Source organism: Lissotriton helveticus, chromosome 7 (genome assembly GCF_964261635.1).
Source record: "Lissotriton helveticus chromosome 7, aLisHel1.1, whole genome shotgun sequence".
Lineage (NCBI taxonomy): Eukaryota > Metazoa > Chordata > Amphibia > Caudata > Salamandridae > Lissotriton > Lissotriton helveticus.
The window spans coordinates 132,198,681-132,218,272 of record NC_136068.1 but is presented as its reverse complement, the minus strand read 5'-3'; the positions used below and the strand labels follow the sequence as shown (position 1 = coordinate 132,218,272).

The window sequence follows — 19,592 nt, the reverse complement described above, 5'->3', positions numbered from 1 at the left end:
CCCCTCATCAGCCATTCTGCTACAGAGAAAGACAGTTCTCCTAATGTCACAGTTCTTCTTATTGGATCAGAGAAGACCACAAGGTGTGCAGTGTGCGTATGATGGCCCTGGGTGTCTCTCCTAAATGTGAGTGTGATGCAGTCTTGAGCCCAGGCAGGAATAGTTCTTTGGGATTGACTATGGCTTTAAAGAGCAATCTGTGGCCTTCAGGGAGCCAACAGAGTGCTGCATAATGGCACTATCCTTGTCATGAATAGACAGACCTATTTAACAACCAGGCTCTCGAGTTCTGGGTCAGTTGATTTCTATCCAGCGATTAACCGTATCAATTAAGCCTCATAAACTCACCTAAATGGAACAACTGTAGTCCAACCTAGGCTGTATCAGGTCATCCACTACAGGCAGGAGATGGCAGAGTTGGATGGAAGTATTCTTATAAGTGTTTTTTTTGTATAGAGCAACTGCTTGAAACCATTGCCATCCAGCTTCGAGCAAGAGGGTCGCATCTCACTGAGTGCCCAGACTGTGCACACTATTAGAAGCCAGAGATGGGAGGTCCATGCCAGATGGTCAAGTGAATGTGGTTTAGTTGTTGAGGTCAGATATGTGATAAGGACCTCATGTTTTGAAGGATTCATCTTCACTGAATGATTTACCAAGAGGTGATGGTCAGGCAGTCTTTCATGTTGGCTTGTCAAATATTCCCTGCAATTGCTCGTGCGGACCTTGCCAAACCAAAAATTAGCTGTGTATCTTTTTTGCACATTTAGAAGCAAGTGCCTACTAGCTGAAGCACTTTCGTTACAAGTTGGATGTAGATGATAAATAGAAGGGGAAATCATATGGATCCCTGTGGTACTCCACAGCTAATCGTTTTTGGTACAGAGCTGAACAAGGGAAGCCTAATTGACTGACATTTCACTCAAATAGTATTACAGCCATTCTAAGACTGATCCTGAAATACCAACTTCTTTAAATATGGCGAGAGGGATGGTGTTATTGATGGGGTGCAAGGCAGCTAGCAGATCTACTATTGAACAGATTAGACCTACTGTAGGACAGCTAGATAGGTACAAGGTTTCTATAGAGGAGTGCGGTGGTGGGTTTGGCAAAGCATGATCGAGGTTAAACAGGGATTACTGCCTCCAAACACTAGACTATAACTATACAAGTGACTCAAGAAGCTTATTATGAAATGGCAAACATGAGTCAAGAACCTGACCCTATGTTTATGTGTATGGAGACTGCAAAGGTTTGTGGACCGCCTACATGAAGAAACTAGAGTTTGGCTGAACTGTCCCTATGCCAATGTCTCTGAAACTTCTCAAATTTCTAGTTAAATCAGAAGGGAAACAAATGCCATGAACCAACTGTCCAAAGCAGCCTCATGCAACCAAAAGCAGCTCTTGAGGGACTTGGCTAAAGGCATACTACGACGCATGAACGTATAACCTGACCCTATGCTAATCATTCTTGGTCCACTCTGAAACAAAAAAGCAGAGTTTGCCTTGAGCCAACTTTACAAAGTGATGCAATGTGCCGTAAGTGGGTAAACGCACCTCAAAGAGGACATTGGCTAAAGGAAATCTACAATGCATGCTGAAGTCCCTGGTCTTTTACGAGAAGAAAAGAGAATGTGCCTATAACCTCACCCTATACTAATCATTCTTGGCCCAAAATATTGCATTCCTCATTGTTAACTGTAGGTATTCTACATTTAGTTTGAAAACTTTTTGGTAAAAAATATATAGTATAATTTAAATTAGTGTAAAGATATTATTAAAAGAAGCTGCTTTAATGTTTACAACTTTGACTGGGCCACAAATCTGACTTTGGACATTACCTTCTATTTGAATTTGTTCAAGGGGACAGATTAATTATTCTGACACCAGTAGGAGCCAAACACATTTGTACTTTATAGGCAGGTTTTGATATTGCTAAATTGTCGTTATGTTCAAAGTTGGAATTTAAAAGTTTTTCCAAACTAAATGTTTTCTTACGGATTCATTCTGCGTGAAAAGTTTCAAATAAAGTATTAGACCTAAAACTTAATATCATCTCTTTACATTAAACGTCCCTCCATTTGACATCGAAATCCTAGGTTTGAACCTTCAAGTAGCCGGGCGGAAGTCGAAACCCACACTTAGCATTTGTACCACAAGACTGGTGTTAGGATAACAGTCTTTATTATTGTATTACATGTTTTTAAAGGTACATTCTTTCTGGACATTTAAAGGCAGCTTGCATGTGTCACGCATGGCCCAGCAGAAGATCAGAGGCCCTCTCCCGCCAGTGCCTCCCTTGTGCTTCGAGGCCCGCGTCATTGCTGCAATGTGACGTCGTGTGGTGAGGCTCTTCGTGGGCGCCATGTTTAAAAGACATTTGTTCCACTGTTGCAAATTACACTCCATAAGCACTTTGTATGTGGTTAGAGAATCCTGACTGGCTGAAGATGGAACTTCTAGGGAGGCAGTTCTTGTATTGTTTTGACTGTCTCTTGTGAAAACCTCAGGCCCTGCTCCTCCTTGTCTTGACCTGTGGCAGTGAGGCACAGTATGCTGTCCATAACTGACCTGGAGACAGATGCACATACAGCCAAGCAGTGGTTAATTTGTAAAAAGGTAGGTGTCGGGCCCAACTTACACAAGTGTGACAATTTGAACTATTCCATGTCCTCTTGTGTGATCAGGCTCGACAAGAAGTACTAGTTCATTATGGTTTTTAAGTATATGGAAGTGTGAAACAGTTTTCTGGCCTTTAAAAAGACAGACAGCGCCACCATGTGATAAGTCATAATTAAATGCTGATGTTTGGAAATAGGTGCTGGTGCTGAGCACCTGCAATCACAGGCACAAATTAAGCACTGCAACCAAGACAGTGAAGTGAAACTGTCAAACTCTGGTAATATAGTGAATCTGTTAACGTATCTCGACACAGGAATGGACACTGACGTGGCAGTGACTTGTGATGTGCTCTCTACTTCCTACTCAGCTTGTCAGTGCTCACTGAATTTAAGGAGTGAGTTAATATTGGTGTGTATCGCACACCATATTTTCATGCTAAGTGCTTAGGAGAAAGTGCCAGATTGGAAACGCTGAGGCTAGGAATGTTCTTAGATTTCTTCAGATTTCTTTCAAATGCACCAAAGGCCTGCGTCTCGCATTGTCCACCGGGATCAGCTTTTCAGATTGCCCCCCCATGCACATTTCTCACACTGCCCACCACTGACCTCTCCTACCACTTCTCACCAGAGCCAGCTCTGCACATGCTCACAGGACAGATCCTCACCCTGTCCCTGAATCCAGCTTCTCACAGTATCCATAATGCCTACCACTAAGACTCCCCAATAGTGCCAGTCCACCCCACTGCCCGCCAGTGACAGCATCTTATACATTCCACCAATGAGCATCAAATCTGCACAGGCAGGAAGTGACGTTGCTCAGGCTGTATGTGGCTGGTGATTGGCTTCTTACAGACTCTGAATGACAGGAGCCATGACATGTAAATCCTATTTCTCTGATTAGGCTTTGTTGCCTTAGTTATGTCAGCTTAATCTGTCTACTTCACTATTAAACCTTGTGGTCAGTGGACTAAGGCATCCATGGCAGGGGTCTCTGTTTGACCTCTTGGTCAAGGGTTTGAATGCCAGTGGGTCCACTCAGCCTTCATTCTACTAGCTCGATTAAATGAGTACCCTTCGGTAACAATACACATTTATTAGTTCAGCTCTAAGAAACCCTTCTGGGTGAATGTGCCCTTTGCCAACACCAATACCTTACAATCCTTATTTAAAGGTTTGCAGACCAGAATTAGTCCCCTAATCACGGACTGTGCTTTTTGTAACAAATTGTGCTCTGTTGATTTTATTTTGAAGATCTAGCCCTTCTTCGCTACTGCCCAGAATAAGTGTCCATCACCATAGCACCTGCATCTGGGCAGAAAAGATGGCGCCTATGTGGGACAGAATATGAGGCATTGCCACAAAAGCTGCCAATTTTGGATCTGGAGAATCGGACTCGCATCCTGGCCTCAGCTCAATTTACTTTGATTCTAGGCAAATCACTTAATCTCTCTGTCCATAAAAAATGTGTGACATATTCTGGTGCTCATGTGAAGCGCTCTTCTGCCCTCGGGCCAGATTTGCACTATATAAATCACAAAAAACAGGCAGTAAATCCTTCACGTTAGAAAAGTTGTGCCAGACACAGGAGCACACAGGTGCTCCTTCTCCCCTTCGAGGGTCTAGAGGGGGGCACGCAATCTCTTCAGGCCTGTTTATTCTGGCAGTTCCACATGAGTGAACACCTACATTTTCAATGCCACCTTCCCTGCTCCTACCAGGGGCAGAAGAAGCTCCTTGGCCTCCACGGATAGACCCTGCTAGGATGCTAAATCTCAATAAAATGCAGGGCTAATTTACTGGTTTAAACTTTAACAGGTTTAAACCTTCACCCTTGTTGTGCTTTGAGATGAACCCAGTGGTGATGCGTCGGAAACCTCGATAACACATTTGCCTATTGATGGAGAGAATAAACGGTGCCTCAAAATGGTGCTTTCAGGCTCCTAGCAGTCAAAGCTCTACATTTTTAACTGGTTTAGGAACATCCCCCCCCACCCCCACAACCTCCGTTTTAATGCAGATGATGAACACCCGTAACCTTGAAATTGGCCTCGAATTTTAGACACCGTTTGTGAAGTCATTTGTACAACATTAAAGTTGGTAAACAAAAGATACACCGTGAACACCATTGTTCTGCTTGCTTTTTGAGTGTAGTAGGTTGAAAGGTTCTGTTTTGTGCTATTGCTGTGGCTATTTAATAAGTACTCAGTGCTTTCAAGGACACAACTGACAAACCTCGTGGTTCTGATACTCAGTGGCTAAATATTAATGGTCTCCTGAGGATCTGTAGATCCGTGAAATGTTACAAAAACCGGCACCGTTTCTATCTACAGGGAGTTCTTGCTCATAAAGCCTACTTCTATCGAAAGTGTTGAATTGACGCCCCACGTGTGTTCCTTTTAGCTTTAGAATTCTGAAAACCCGGAAGTAGCCCGAGCATCCGTCCCACTCCAGCGCCATCTTCAGGCGCTCCTCAAGGCATTGCGGGATCCCTGTGATGTTATCTTGGCTGCAGCTGCGACAGCAGGAACACCTGAAAGTGCCGCGGATTGTCTGAAGGTGTCAACACGGGCAACAGTTCAAGTGGAACCCGCTGCTTACGGTTCTTCGAGTCCAAGATGCACGCAGGCCGCAGAGAATGACGTCACCGCTACCCACAATGCATCAAGGAACTCGCCAAGACGGTTCCAAGTGCAAACTTCACAGAGTTTCTGCCTTTCACAATTTTAAAGCAATAAGGCTACTACAGAAATGTTTAAAATAAAAACAACACACATGGTAGATCATATCAACAATGGTGTGTCCTGTTCAACAGACGCAGGCTTGTTGACAAGATATGTCCCTTTGAGTGCAGGTGAGCTGAACAGTTGTGTGGGGGCGTTAGGACCTTGGATGGCTGTTTGGGTTGGTTTCTGCCACCTGGATGACTTCGTTCTCCACTAAGACCTGCCCCCCCTCGCCGTTGAGTTGTCTCATTCGCAGGTTAATGGACCCGTATGTCTTTATGGGTCCTCTGGAGGCTGTGAAGGTCCTTCTCCTGTACAGCTCCCCTTTGCAGATGGATACCATAAGCATCATAGACAGGAGCATGCCCCCCAAGGTCAGGAGCCCCAGTCCTGCGATGATGCACTTGTCCAGATGGGAGCCCAGGCGTGCGTAGTAAAGTTCCAGCCTCTCCATCTCCCTGGCACTCACAGTATCGGGGTTCACCCGCGCTTCCCTGGGGATGGTGTAGGCAATCACCACCAGGACAATCCCACTCACCAGAAAGATCAAAGCACATATGAAGCCGTAGTCCACAGGGTGACCCGGAGGTTCTGCCCCGCGCCCATCCTCTGACCGTGGGGACAAGTCTTCTCTAGGGAGCCTGCTGGCCGCAGGGCGGCCCCTGGCTTCATGTCCCCCTGCAGAGCTGCTTGATGGGACATGTCCTGTCTCTTCTTGGCTCCTGAAGCTGGTCTCCTGCTCGTCTGCATTGAAGGAGGCGTTATCAATTCCAGTCCTGGAACCAGCCGTCGGTGCCGAAGACCTCTCCCCGATTCCAGGAGGAGACTTCTTGGTGGGTCCCTGTGCCCTTCCAAGGGGTTTCAGTTCCAGGGGGTGTGAAGACGCCATTGAAGGACCTCCTCTTCATCACTGGATCACAAGGCCAAGTCAACATTAGCGGGAGCCCTGAAAGTGAAAACAGGACAGGATTGGGCAAAAGAAGAGCAGAGAAGGGGATACAGTGAGAAAGGGATGCATTGGAGAGAAAAAAGACTTGGATGGTGTGAGAAGCGTGAGGGAGGCAAAGGAATGGGAAGAATTCGGAGGGGTCGGTATTGGAGAGAAAGAAAACAGGAAGTGAAAGGTAAGTGGTAATGAAGTTGGAAAGGAGAAAGAAAAGAAAAATTTTATCAATAGCAAAGCAGCAAAACGTGATAGATAATACAAGTAAATCACTAATCACTAGGCCATCAAATCTGTTGTTTATCACATTAGCTAGGATCATCTTACAACTCCCATTGAGTAGTATTTTTGTCTCTGTATAGTTCCTGTTGCTCTAAAGGCCCTTTTTTCAGAATTCCCACAACTTGTGCCCTTGAGCATTCTCAGCCTATATTTCCTCACTCTGTCTCTTCGCAGCCTTTTTAAAGCTTGTCTCTTTAGAGTGCACTGTCTCAGATAAAATGCCTCATCGCAGCGTCTTTCTCCTCAGAGTCTATATCTCTGTACCCATATTCTCAGAGTCCTCGTCTCAGAGCCCATCTTTTCCGCATCCCTATCTCAGAGCCCGCCTATTCAGTCTCCCCAGTCTCTGGGCTCACCTCTTCGGAGTCCCTATCTCAGAGCTGGTCACCCTTGAGGCTCTATTTGAGAGCCTGTTCCCTAGGAGTCCCTATCTAAGAGCCAGTCTGCTCGGTGTGCCAGTCACAAAACCCATCTCTTTCGAATCCCCGACTAAGAGCCCATGTACTTTGTTTCGCCAGCTCAGAACCTGTGCTCTTTGAACCCCTATCTGAACGCCTGCTCCCTCAGAGCCCCTATCTTAGAGCCGTTCTTCTACCTCTTCCACTTTCAGAGCCCTTCTTCTCTGTCTTTCACTTACAGAGCCCATCTTCTCTGTCTTCTACTTTCAGAGCCCATCTTCTCTGTCTTCTACTTTCAGAGCCCATCTTCTCTGTCTTCTACTTTCAGAGCTCATCTTCTCTGTCTTTCACTTTCAGAGCTCATCTTCTCTGTCTTCTACTTTCAGAGCCCATCTTCTCTGTCTTCTACTTTCAGAGCCCATCTTCTCAGTCTTCCACTTTCAGAGCCCTTCCTCTCTGTTTCACCATCTCAGAATCTCTGCTCTTTGAGCCCCTATCTGAATGCCTGCTCCCTCAGAGCCCATCTCTTTAGACTTCCGGTCCCAGACCCGTCTCCTCTAGGTCCCTATTCCAGACCCCATCATCTCATAGCCTCTATCTGAGAACCTGACCCCTCAGAGTCCCTACATCACCCACCTATTCTGTATTGCAGTCTCAGAGTCCATCTCCTCCAAGTCTCTCCCTCGGAGTTTGTCGCATCAAACTCCATGTTTGAGACCCTTTCGTCTTAGAGTCCCTCTTTTTTTCAAGAAACAACACAATTGGGACAATCCTTAAGTTCTGGGGCGTCAAATGCGCTGGGCAGTGTCACCGTCTGGGGCAATTATTTAAACATTGCATTTGTTGTGCTTCTTGTGCTTTGTGGGGTAGGGTGCTGTCTGGTCTTTGACCTCCTTCTTTCGTCCCTTCCGTGTTGGGCTTTACATTATGTGGAAACTGGACATTTGTTTAATTTCCTGCTAACTATAGACAACCTGGTCTGTTTTTACTCATTTTATTGTGCCCACAGTATGCCATTAGGGAAGGAATCCCATTCACTGCTAGTAAGATGATAATTAGAGCCTTGTTGTACAAGATGGCTGCCTCCTTGAGTGAATGAATCATACATTTTAAATAATAACTTTATGGATTACACCATCTCTTGGCACTGTGATGGACCCCTTGAATGTGGGCTCCTCACCCTCGATGCCGCATCTGCCTCACCAGACACAATAAATGCACACTGTGCCGGTGAAACCCCGCCACATCAAATTCACTAAACCCATGCACACTGAAATAAACGCCATTACATCGAGGCGAATCTACATCTCATCATTGACATTGTTAGGGTTGGTGGTTAGGATATTTGTTAAGGAAAGACAAAGGGATAGTGTAAGGTTTCGAAAGGTTTAGGGGAAGGTTCTGGTTGGAGGTAGACACAGAGTTAGGGTTAGGTTGGCGGGTAATGTTAAAGTTATGTGGGTAGGAACTAGTATGCCTAGTCTTTAGGTAAGGATAAGTGAAGACGAAGATTCAATGAATAAGCGTCCACCTCTGAGCAGCAGAAGAGTGTGCACCCAAAACGAGCCCCAAGTACCATCCACCAAGTGTCAACAAACCCACTCTCTCCCCTTTGCAGTGTGACCCTTTCACGCTTGGCTTCTTAAGGTACAAAGAATTCAGCCTCTGAAATTCTATCCAAATTTTAGAGGTGCTTAGACCTTGGTGAATCTGTATTATCTACAATGTGTAGCAAGAACAATCCGTACTAACACAACATTATAAGCAATAGTATGTGCCTGCTACTTGTTTACCCTGCCATTAGGCTGTGCTCTTAAATGGCAAGTAGTTTCCGGGTCATGCTCACAAAATCCCATTATTCTGTCCCAAAACGTTAATATGCAAGTTACCACAGAATCTTGGTTGATAGACTCCCTAAATCTTGAACTAGTTTCAGCTTTCCTTCCCAGCTTGAACATAATTTTTAAAATGTGCTCTAAATCTAGAGGGGATCCTGCTGCTTTTGCTGCCCAGAAGCTCTTAAACATTAAGAAATTTGTGTTGAAAACAACCAAACGTTGATACTGTTGCTGCTAATTTGATGAAAGCAAGCACATCTTGAATTTGATTTCATTTTATATCCAGTGAACAGAAATATGAGTTATACTTTGCTGGTGTGCACCCTGAATATTGAACTCACAATATTGGTGGGACAGAATATTGAGGTCAAAATATCGAGAGAAAAAAAGAATAGCGACAGTAAGTCTAGATTTTTGCACATGTAACTCCGTATATATATGTGCCAACGTGGTACATATATTTTCAAGGTACGTATGTCGTGAGGAACAGTAAATATATACTTCCTAATATGCACTTACCGTTCAATATTTTGCCCCTCGATAGTCTGTCCTTAATATTCTTGTACCACAATATTGTCGGTGTTGATATTCAGTAGTACAATCCATTTTGCTGAGATCCCTGTCGATATGAAGACCTCAAGGCTCTCTGTGATTATTTCTTGGCTGTCTTTGGTCAATTTAATTCCATTAAAAATGGATTCGCCCATCTCCTTTGTTTGAGCCAATATGAACTCCCATGGATATTAACAACTAGTCACGTGATCCATATAAAAAAGCATAATTTTGGTCTGAACCGCGTTAACCTTGATCGCATCTCTGTAAAATGTTCCTTCTGTTGAAGCTATAGAGATCATTCAGTGACACCATCAGGGGTGTAGCTTCGAGGGGTGGGGGGGGGAGGGATGTTACATCCCCCCAATAAACGTATTTTCTAGTATGTAGTTGGGTACAGGCTCAGGGGCAGCTCCTCCATTAGAGTGGAGGAGGCTTGCCTCACTAACTTAAATGCCCCCAGAGATGTCAAATAAAATGGTAATAAAGTTATTTTATTACCATTTTATTTCTCATCAACCCGTCCCAAACCGAGTGTCAGGATGGGGCAGGGCCTGCTGAGTGGCAGCAGCAGGGAGGAATGTTGGGCTGCCTGTGCACTAGTTTAAAGTGCGCATGTCTTTTTGGCCGGCTGTCTTGCGACGGCCAGCCTGACATGGCAATTTAAACCTCTCAACCCAGCTGTCTAACCCAGCTGGGTTGGGAGCAAGCACCGGCCTCCAATGCACAGGGGAGTGTTGAGAGAGGCTGCTTCCTCGAATCCTGGCACTTCTCTCATGCTGGTTAACAGCATGAGAGCAGCGCCAGGATTGGTTAAGGGAGTTGGCTGGGGCCGGTGCTAGAACCTTCACGAGAGAAGAGGACTAGAGCAAGGAGGACGTGTTGTCTGCTGCATTGAGGTAAGTGGCTTTTTATTTGATCATATACCGCGTATGATTGCACCCACCCACCACCCATTTGCCTGCCCCACCACTCTCTGGGCGTTTCAGCCACCACGGTACAGGTGCTTCAGTCTGGTATGGTGAGGTGGCTGTCGGATTTCACTTAGGGTTTTTACATGCAAACACAGACAAAAACACACACACACACTCTCTCTCTCCCCTCTGTTTTGAAGTTCTGAAAACTTGCTAATTTTATAACATATTGTCTTTTAGGCAACACTAACAATCCGCAGCGTTATCACTTCCTATCGCCCCTTAAGCCCCCTCCTGCTCTGCTTCTCAAATAATGTATTTTACCATGATATGCCTGCGTGATTGTTGGGAAATTTGAAGCCCCCCCCCTAATCTTACTGGCCAGGCTACGCCCCTGGACACCATTCCTTATTCAACAAGCCTCTGCCAGAATAATTCCACTAGTACCCGTTCAGGAGGGTTACTACAATTTAGCAAAACGTTACCGTGGCTATCATAAACTATTGGAATACTCCATTCTTAAATTGGACTGTGAAGCAAGGCAGAGACTAACTTATGTATGAGACACACTTGAGAAACCATTACAAGCTCAAATGTTAAGGAGCGCTCAAAGAAGCCTTAATGTTGCGAGATCTCTCAATGTGATGAAAAACCCAAAGTCCAGACAAATGCTCGCCAAACACTGACTGAGGGGCCATACACTAAAAATAGAGACTGAGCAACACAGATCAAATCACAAATCCTTAAACTATAGAATTCTGGAAGTGTGGCATGGAGGGAAAATTAAACTAAAAGAGACTTTCTTCTATCAGTGCCGTGGTTACAGACACTCCAGACATAACATCTAATTTGTCACATTTTACAAAGAATTTTTTTTTCTCACTGGTGAAACTGAAGGAGAAATCCTTGCCACATCCTGCCTGAAATAGCAGGAAGTGGAAGAAAGAATCCTATTGCATGTGACCCAAAAAAAAACACAGGCCATAAAACATGGACAACAAAACAGCCTGGAAACTGGACCGGCCACTACTGTGATATTACATGGAGCTTAGGTGATTACTATGGCAGCCCTTGTCCAACTCCTCATACTGTGAAGTATCTGCAGTCAGCAGCCGCACCAGGATCACGAGTGGTCACCAGGGCACGAGAGGAACACCATCCCCCATACACCTCACATGCTAAAGGTAGGCAGAATAACTGGATGAAGACCCTCTGAAAAATAGAATAACACGCGGGATCAGTGTGGAAACTCCGATTCCCACATGCTGTTCCCCTATTTTTTCTGGGGCAACCTCGTACTCGCCCAGTGTTCCCCAAAACCAAAAGAACAAGGGCATGTCCAATTAGTACTTCAAGGTGAGGGAACATCGGCCCCATAATCTGTCTATTCAAAGTTGCTGTCTCCTCAGAACCCATGTCTCTTCAGAGCCTCTGTCTCTTCAGAGTATCTGTCTATTCAGGAGGACACTGCTGTCTCCTCACAATCTCTTTATCTTCAGAGTAGTTGTCTATTCAGGGGGGCCTGTCTCTTCAGAGCCTCTGTCTCTTCAGAGTAGCTGCCTCGTAAGGACCCCTGTCTCTTCAGAGCCTCTGTCTCTTCAGAGTAGCTGTCTCTTCAGAGTAGCTGTCTCATCTGAACCTCTGTCTCTTCAGAGTATCTGTCTATTCAGGAGGGACTTGCCTCCTCAGAATTCCTGTCTCTTCAGAATCTCTGTCTCTTCAAAGAAGCTGTCTCCTAAGAACCACTGTTTCTTCAGAGCCTCTGTCTCTTCAGAGTAGTTATCTATTCGGGAGGGCCCCTGTCTCTTCACAATCTCTGTCTCTTCAGAGTAGCTGTCTATTCAGGAGGGCCCCTGTCTCCTCAGAACATCTGTCTCTTTAGAGTAGCTCTCTTTTGATGAGGTCCCCTGTTCCTTCGGAGCCTCTGTCTCTTCAGAGTAGTTGTCTATTTAGGAGTGCCCCCGTCTCTTCAGAACGTCAGTCTCTTCAGGGTAGCTGTCTCCTCAGAGCCCCTGTCTCTTCTGAACCTCTGTCTCTTCAGCGCATCTGTCTATTCAGGAGGCCCTGGTCTCCTCAGAATTCCTGTCTCTTCAGAGTAGCTCTCTATTGAGGAGACCCCCAGTCTTTTCAGAGTCTCTGTCTCTTCAAAGTAGCTGTCCATTCAGGAGGGCTCCTGTCTCTTATGAAACCACTGCCTCTTCGGAGTACTTGTCTATTCAGGAGGGCCCCTGTTACCTCAGAACCCCTGTCTCTTCAGAGTGTCTGTCTATTCAGGGAGGGTCTGTCTCTTCAGAGTATCTGTCTATTCAGGGGGGCCTGTCTCTTCAGAGTATCTGTCTATTCAGGGAGGGTCTGTCTCTTCAGAGTATCTGTCTATTCAGGGGGGCCTGTCTCCTCAGAGTCTCAGTCTATTCAGGGAGGGTCTGTCTCTTCAGAGTATCTGTCTATTCAGGGGGGGCCTGTCTCTTCAGAGTGTCTGTCTATTCAGGGAGGGTCTGTCTCTTCAGAGTATCTGTCTATTCAGGGGGGCCTGTCTCCTCAGAGTCTCAGTCTATTCAGGGAGGGTCTGTCTCTTCAGAGTATCTGTCTATTCAGGGGGGCCTGTCTCCTCAGAGTCTCAGTCTATTCAGGGAGGGTCTGTCTCTTCAGAGTATATGTCTATTCAGGGAGGGTCTGTGTCTTCAGAGTATCTGTCTATTCAGGGAGGGCCTGTCTCCTCCGAGTCTCTGTCTATTCAGGGAGGGTCTGTCTCTTCAGAGTATCTGTCTATTCAGGGGGGCCTGTTTCCTCCGAGTCTCTGTCTATTCAGGGAGGGTCTGTGTCTTCAGAGTATCTGTCTATTCAGGGAGGGCCTGTCTCCTCCGAGTCTCTGTCTATTCAGGGAGGGTCTGTCTCTTCAGAGTATCTGTCTATTCAGGGGGGCCTGTTTCCTCAGAGTCTCTGTCTATTCAGGGAGGGTCTGTGTCTTCAGAGTATCTGTCTATTTGGGGGGCCTGTTTCCCCAGAGTCTCTGTCTATTCAGGGAGGGTCTATCTCTTCAGAGTATCTGTCTATTGAGGGGGGCCTGTCTCCCCAGAGTCTCTGTCTATTCAGGGAGGGCCTGTCTCCTCCGAGTCTCTGTCTATTCAGGGGGGGCCTGTCTCCTCAGACTCTCTGTCTCTTCAGAGTATCTGTCTATTCGGGGGGCCTGTCTCCTCAGAGTCTCTGTCTATTCAGGGAGGGCCTGTCTCCTCCGAGTCTCTGTCTATTCAGGGGGGCCTGTCTCCTCCGAGTCTCTGTCTATTCAGGGGGGCCTGTCTCCTCAGAGTCTCAGTCTATTCAGGGGGGCCTGTCTCCTCAGAGTCTCAGTCTATTCAGGGAGGGTCTGTGTCTTCAGAGTATCTGTCTATTCGGGGGGCCTGTCTCCTCAGAGTCTCTGTCTATTCAGGGGGGCCTGTTTCCTTAGAGTCTCGGTCTATTCAGGGAGGGTCTGTGTCTTCAGAGTATCTGTCTATTGAGGGGGGCCTGTCTCCCCAGAGTCTCTGTCTATTCAGGGAGGGCCTGTCTCCTCCGAGTCTCTGTCTATTCAGGGAGGGTCTGTCTCTTCAGAGTATCTGTCTATTGAGGGGGGCCTGTCTCCCCAGAGTCTCTGTCTATTCAGGGAGGGTCTGTCTCTTCGGAGTATCTGTCTATTCAGGGGGGTCCGTCTCCTCCGAGTCTCTGTCTATTCAGGGAGGGTCTGTCTCTTCAGAGTCTCTGTCTATTCAGGGAGGGCCTGTCTCCCCAGAGTCTCTGTCTATTCAGGGAGGGCCTGTCTCCTCAGAGTCTCTGTCTATTCAGGGAGGGTCTGTCTCTTCAGAGTATCTGTCTATTCAGGGGGGCCTGTTTCCCCAGAGTATCTGTCTATTCAGGGGGGCCTGTCTCCTCCGAGTCTCTGTCTATTCAGGGAGGGTCTGTCTCTTCAGAGTCTCTGTCTATTCAGGGAGGGTCTGTCTCTTCAGCGTATCTGTCTATTCGGGGGGCCTGTTTCCCCAGAGTCTCTGTCTATTCAGGGAGGGCCTGTCTCCTCAGAGTCTCTGTCTATTCAGGGAGGGTCTGTCTCTTCAGAGTATCTGTCTATTCAGGGAGGGTCTGTCTCTTCAGAGTATCTGTCTATTCAGGGGGGGCCTGTCTCCTCCGAGTCTCTGTATATTCAGGGAGTTCTGTCTCTTCAGAGTATCTGTCTATTCAGGGAGGGTCTGTCTCTTCAGAGTATCTGTCTATTCAGGGGGGGCCTGTCTCCTCCGAGTCTCTGTATATTCAGGGAGGGTCTGTCTCTTCAGAGTATCTGTCTATTCAGGGGGGCCTGTCTCCTCCGAGTCTCTGTCTATTCAGGGAGGGTCTGTCTCTTCAGAGTATCTGTCTATTCAGGGAGGGTCTGTCTCCTCCGAGTCTCTGTCTATTCAGGGAGGGTCTGTCTCTTCAGAGTCTCTGTCTATTCAGGGAGGGTCTGTCTCCCCAGAGTCTCTGTCTATTCAAGGAGGGCCTGTCTCCTCAGAGTCTCTGTCTATTCAGGGAGGGTCTGTCTCTTCAGAGTATCTGTCTATTCAGGGGGGCCTGTTTCCCCAGAGTATCTGTCTATTCAGGGGGGCCTGTCTCCTCCGAGTCTCTGTCTATTCAGGGAGGGTCTGTCTCTTCAGAGTATCTGTCTATTCAGGGGGTGCCCTGTCTCCTCAGAGTCTCTGTCTCTTCAGAGTATCTGTCTATTCAGGGGGGGTCTGTCTCCTCAGAGTCTCTGTCTCTTCAAAGTATCTGTCTATTCAGGGGGGTCTGTCTCTTCAGAGTCTCTGTCTCTTCAGAGTATCTGTCTATTCAGGGGGTGCCCTGTCTCCTCAGAGTCTCTGTCTATTCAGGGAGGGTCTGTCTCTTCAGAGTATCTGTCTATTCGGGGGCCTGTTTCCCCAGAGTCTCTGTCTATTCAGGGAGGGCCTGTCTCCTCAGAGTCTCTGTCTATTCAGGGAGGGTCTGTCTCTTCAGAGTATCTGTCTATTCAGGGGGGCCTGTTTCCCCAGAGTATCTGTCTATTCAGGGGGGCCTGTCTCCTCCGAGTCTCTGTCTATTCAGGGAGGGTCTGTCTCTTCAGAGTATCTGTCTATTCAGGGGGTGCCCTGTCTCCTCAGAGTCTCTGTCTCTTCAGAGTATCTGTCTATTCAGGGGGGGCCTGTCTCCTCCGAGTCTCTGTCTATTCAGGGAGGGTCTGTCTCTTCAGAGTATCTGTCTATTCAGGGAGGGTCTGTCTCCTCCGAGTCTCTGTCTATTCAGGGAGGGTCTGTCTCCCCAGAGTCTCTGTCTATTCAGGGAGGGCCTGTCTCCTCAGAGTCTCTGTCTATTCAGGGAGGGTCTGTCTCTTCAGAGTATCTGTCTATTCAGGGGGGCCTGTTTCCCCAGAGTATCTGTCTATTCAGGGGGGCCTGTCTCCTCCGAGTCTCTGTCTATTCAGGGAGGGTCTGTCTCTTCAGAGTATCTGTCTATTCAGGGGGTGCCCTGTCTCCTCAGAGTCTCTGTCTCTTCAGAGTATCTGTCTATTCAGGGGGGGTCTGTCTCCTCAGAGTCTCTGTCTCTTCAGAGTATCTGTCTATTCAGGGGGGTCTGTCTCTTCAGAGTCTCTGTCTCTTCAGAGTATCTGTCTATTCAGGGGGTGCCCTGTCTCCTCAGAGTCTCTGTCTATTCAGGGAGGGTCTGTCTCTTCAGAGTATCTGTCTATTCGGGGGGCCTGTTTCCCCAGAGTCTCTGTCTATTCAGGGAGGGCCTGTCTCCTCAGAGTCTCTGTCTATTCAGGGAGGGTCTGTCTCTTCAGAGTATCTGTCTATTCAGGGGGGCCTGTTTCCCCAGAGTATCTGTCTATTCAGGGGGGCCTGTCTCCTCCGAGTCTCTGTCTATTCAGGGAGGGTCTGTCTCTTCAGAGTATCTGTCTATTCAGGGGGTGCCCTGTCTCCTCAGAGTCTCTGTCTCTTCAGAGTATCTGTCTATTCAGGGGGGTCTGTCTCCTCAGAGTCTCTGTCTCTTCAGAGTATCTGTCTATTCAGGGGGGTCTGTCTCCTCAGAGTCTCTGTCCCTTCAGAGTATCTGTCTATTCAGGGGGGTCTGTCTCCTCAGAGTCTCTGTCTCTTCAGAGTATCTGTCTATTCAGGGAGGGTCTGTCTCTTCAGAGTATCTGTCTATTCAGGGGGGGCCTGTCTCCTCCGAGTCTCTGTATATTCAGGGAGGGTCTGTCTCTTCAGAGTATCTGTCTATTCAGGGAGGGTCTGTCTCCTCCGAGTCTCTGTCTATTCAGGGAGGGTCTGTCTCTTCAGAGTATCTGTCTATTCAGGGAGGCCTGTCTCCTCCGACTCTCTGTCTCTTCAGAGTATCTGTCTATTCGGGGGGCCTGTTTCCCCAGAGTCTCTGTCTATTCAGGGAGGGTCTGTCTCCTCAGAGTCTCTGTCTATTCAGGGAGGGTCTGTCTCTTCAGAGTATCTGTCTATTCAGGGAGGGTCTGTCTCTTCAGAGTATCTGTCTATTCAGGGGGGCCTGTCTCCTCCGAGTCTCTGTCTATTCAGGGAGGGTCTGTCTCTTCAGAGTATCTGTCTATTCAGGGAGGGTCTGTCTCTTCAGAGTATCTGTGTATTCAGGGAGGGCCTGTCTCCTCCGAGTCTCTGTCTATTCAGGGAGGGTCTGTCTCTTCAGAGTATCTGTCTATTCGGGGGGCCTGTTTCCCCAGAGTCTCTGTCTATTCAGGGAGGGTCTGTCTCTTCAGAGTCTCTGTCTATTCAGGGGGGCCTGTCTCCTCCGAGTCTCTGTCTATTCAGGGAGGGTCTGTCTCTTCAGAGTATCTGTCTATTCAGGGAGGGTCTGTCTCCTCAGAGTCTCTGTCTATTCAGGGAGGGCCTGTCTCCTCCGAGTCTCTGTCTATTCAGGGAGGGTCTGTCTCTTCAGAGTATCTGTCTATTCAGGGGGGCCTGTCTCCTCTGAGTCTGTCTATTCAGGGAGGGTCTGTCTCTTCATAGTGTCTGTCTATTCAGGGGGTGCCCTGTTACCTCAGAACCCCTGTCTCTTCAGAGTGTCTGTCTATTCAGGGGGTGCCCTGTTACCTCAGAACCCCTGTCTCTTCATAGTGTCTGTCTATTCAGGGGGTGCCCTGTTACCTCAGAACCCCTGTCTCTTCAGAGTGTCTGTCTATTCAGGGGGTGCCCTGTTACCTCAGAACCCCTGTCTCTTCAGAGTGTCTGTCTATTCAGGGGTGCCCTGTCTCCTCAGAGCCTCTGTCTCTTCAGAGTATCTGTCTATTCAGGGGTGCCCTGTCTCCTCAGAGTCTCTGTCTCTTCAGAGTGTCTGTCTCTTCAGGGGGGCCCTGTCTCCTCAGAGCCTCTGTCTCTTCAGAGTGTCTGTCTATTCAGGGGGGCCCTGTCTCCTCAGAGTCTCTGTCTCCTCAGAGTCTCTGTCTCTTCAGAGTGTCTGTCTCTTCAGGGGGGGCCCTGTCTCCTCAGAGTCTCTGTCTCCTCAGTGTCTCTGTCTCTTCAGAGTGTCTGTCTATTCAGGGGGTGCCCTGTTACCTCAGAACCCCTGTCTCTTCAGAGTGTCTGTCTATTCAGGGGGTGCCCTGTTACCTCAGAACCCCTGTCTCTTCAGAGTATCTGTCTATTCAGGGGGTGCCCTGTCTCCTCAGAGCCTCTGTCTCTTCAGAGTATCTGTCTATTCAGGGGTTGCCCTGTCTCCTCAGAGTCTCTGTCTCTTCAGAGTGTCTGTCTCTTCAGAGTGTCTGTCTCTTCAGGGGGTGCCTTGTATCCTCAGAGTCTCTGTCTCTTCAGAGTATCTGTCTATTCAGGGGGGCCCTGTCTCCTCAGAGTCTCTGTCTCTTCAGAGTGTCTGTCTATTCAGGGGGTGCCCTGTCTCCTCAGAGTCTCTGTCTCTTCAGAGTGTCTGTCTATTCAGGGGGGCCTGTCTCCTCAGAGTATCTGTCTCTTCAGAGTATCTGTCTATTCAGGGGGTGCCTTGTCTCCTCAGAGTCTCTGTCTCTTCAGAGTGTCTGTCTATTCAGGGGGGCCTGTCTCCTCAGAGTCTCTGTCTCTTCAGAGTATCTGTCTATTCAGGGGGGGGGGCTGTCTCCTCAGAGTCTCTGTCTCTTCAGAGTATCTGTCTATTCAGGGGGTGCCCTGTCTCCTCAGAGTCTCTGTCTCTTCAGAGTGTCTGTCTATTCAGGGGGTGCCCTGTCTCCTCAGAGTCTCTGTCTCTTCAGAGTATCTGTCTATTCAGGGGGGCCCTGTCTCCTCAGAGTCTCTGTCTCTTCAGAGTATCTGTCTATTCAGGGGGGCCTGTCTCCTCAGAGTCTCTGTCTCTTCAGAGTATCTGTCTATTCAGGGGGTGCCTTGTCTCCTCGGAGTCTCTGTCTCTTCAGAGTGTCTGTCTATTCAGGGGGGCCTGTCTCCTCAGAGTCTCTGTCTCTTCAGAGTATCTGTCTATTCAGGGGGGCCCTGTCTCCTCAGAGTCTCTGTCTCTTCAGAGTATCTGTCTATTCAGGGGTGCCCTGTCTCCTCAGAGTCTCTGTCTCTTCAGAGTGTCTGTCTATTCAGGGGTGCCCTGTCTCCTCAGAGTCTCTGTCTCTTCAGAGTGTCTGTCTATTCAGGGGTGCCCTGTCTCCTCAGAGTCTCTGTCTCTTCAGAGTGTCTGTCTATTCAGGGGTGCCCTGTCTCCTCAGAGTCTCTGTCTCTTCAGAGTGTCTGTCTATTCAGGGGTGCCCTGTCTCCTCAGAGTCTCTGTCTCTTCAGGGGGGCCCTGTCTCCTCAGAGTCTCTGTCTCTTCAGAGTGTCTGTCTATTCAGGGGGTGCCCTGTCTCCTCAGAGTCTCTGTCTCTTCAGAGTGTCTGTCTATTCAGGGGTGCCCTGTCTCCTCAGAGTCTCTGTCTCTTCAGGGGGGCCCTGTCTCCTCAGAGTCTCTGTCTCTTCAGAGTCTCTGTCTATTCAGGGGGTGCCCTGTCTCCTCAGAGTCTCTGTCTCTTCAGAGTGTCTGTCTATTCAGGGGGTGCCCTGTCTCCTCAGAGTCTCTGTCTCTTCAGAGTATCTGTCTATTCAGGGGGGCCCTGTCTCCTCAGAGTCTCTGTCTCTTCAGAGTATCTGTCTATTCGGGGGTGCCTGTCTCCTCAGAGTCTCTGTCTCTTCAGAGTATCTGTCTATTCAGGGGGTGCCTTGTCTCCTCAGAGTCTCTGACTCTTCAGAGTGTCTGTCTATTCAGGGGGGCCTATCTCCTCAGAGTCTCTGTCTCTTCAGAGTATCTGTCTATTCAGGGGGGCCTGTCTCCTCAGAGTCTCTGTCTCTTCAGAGTATCT

At 48.0% G+C, this 19,592-nt stretch overlaps 2 protein-coding genes across 2 annotated transcripts in view; one reads left to right on the top strand and one right to left on the bottom strand.

The window, feature by feature from the left end:
• The window catches only part of RAD21L1 (RAD21 cohesin complex component like 1), a 1,165,932-nt gene that overhangs the window by 18,718 nt on the left and 1,127,622 nt on the right, over positions 1–19,592 (top strand). The gene's annotated exons all lie outside the window — the stretch shown is intronic.
• Positions 4,631–6,464, bottom strand: TMEM74B (transmembrane protein 74B). The gene has a single exon (XM_078651713.1). It carries the CDS (start codon positions 6,233–6,235, stop codon positions 5,501–5,503), a length of 735 nt encoding a protein of 244 aa, XP_078507839.1. The 5' UTR covers positions 6,236–6,464; the 3' UTR covers positions 4,631–5,500.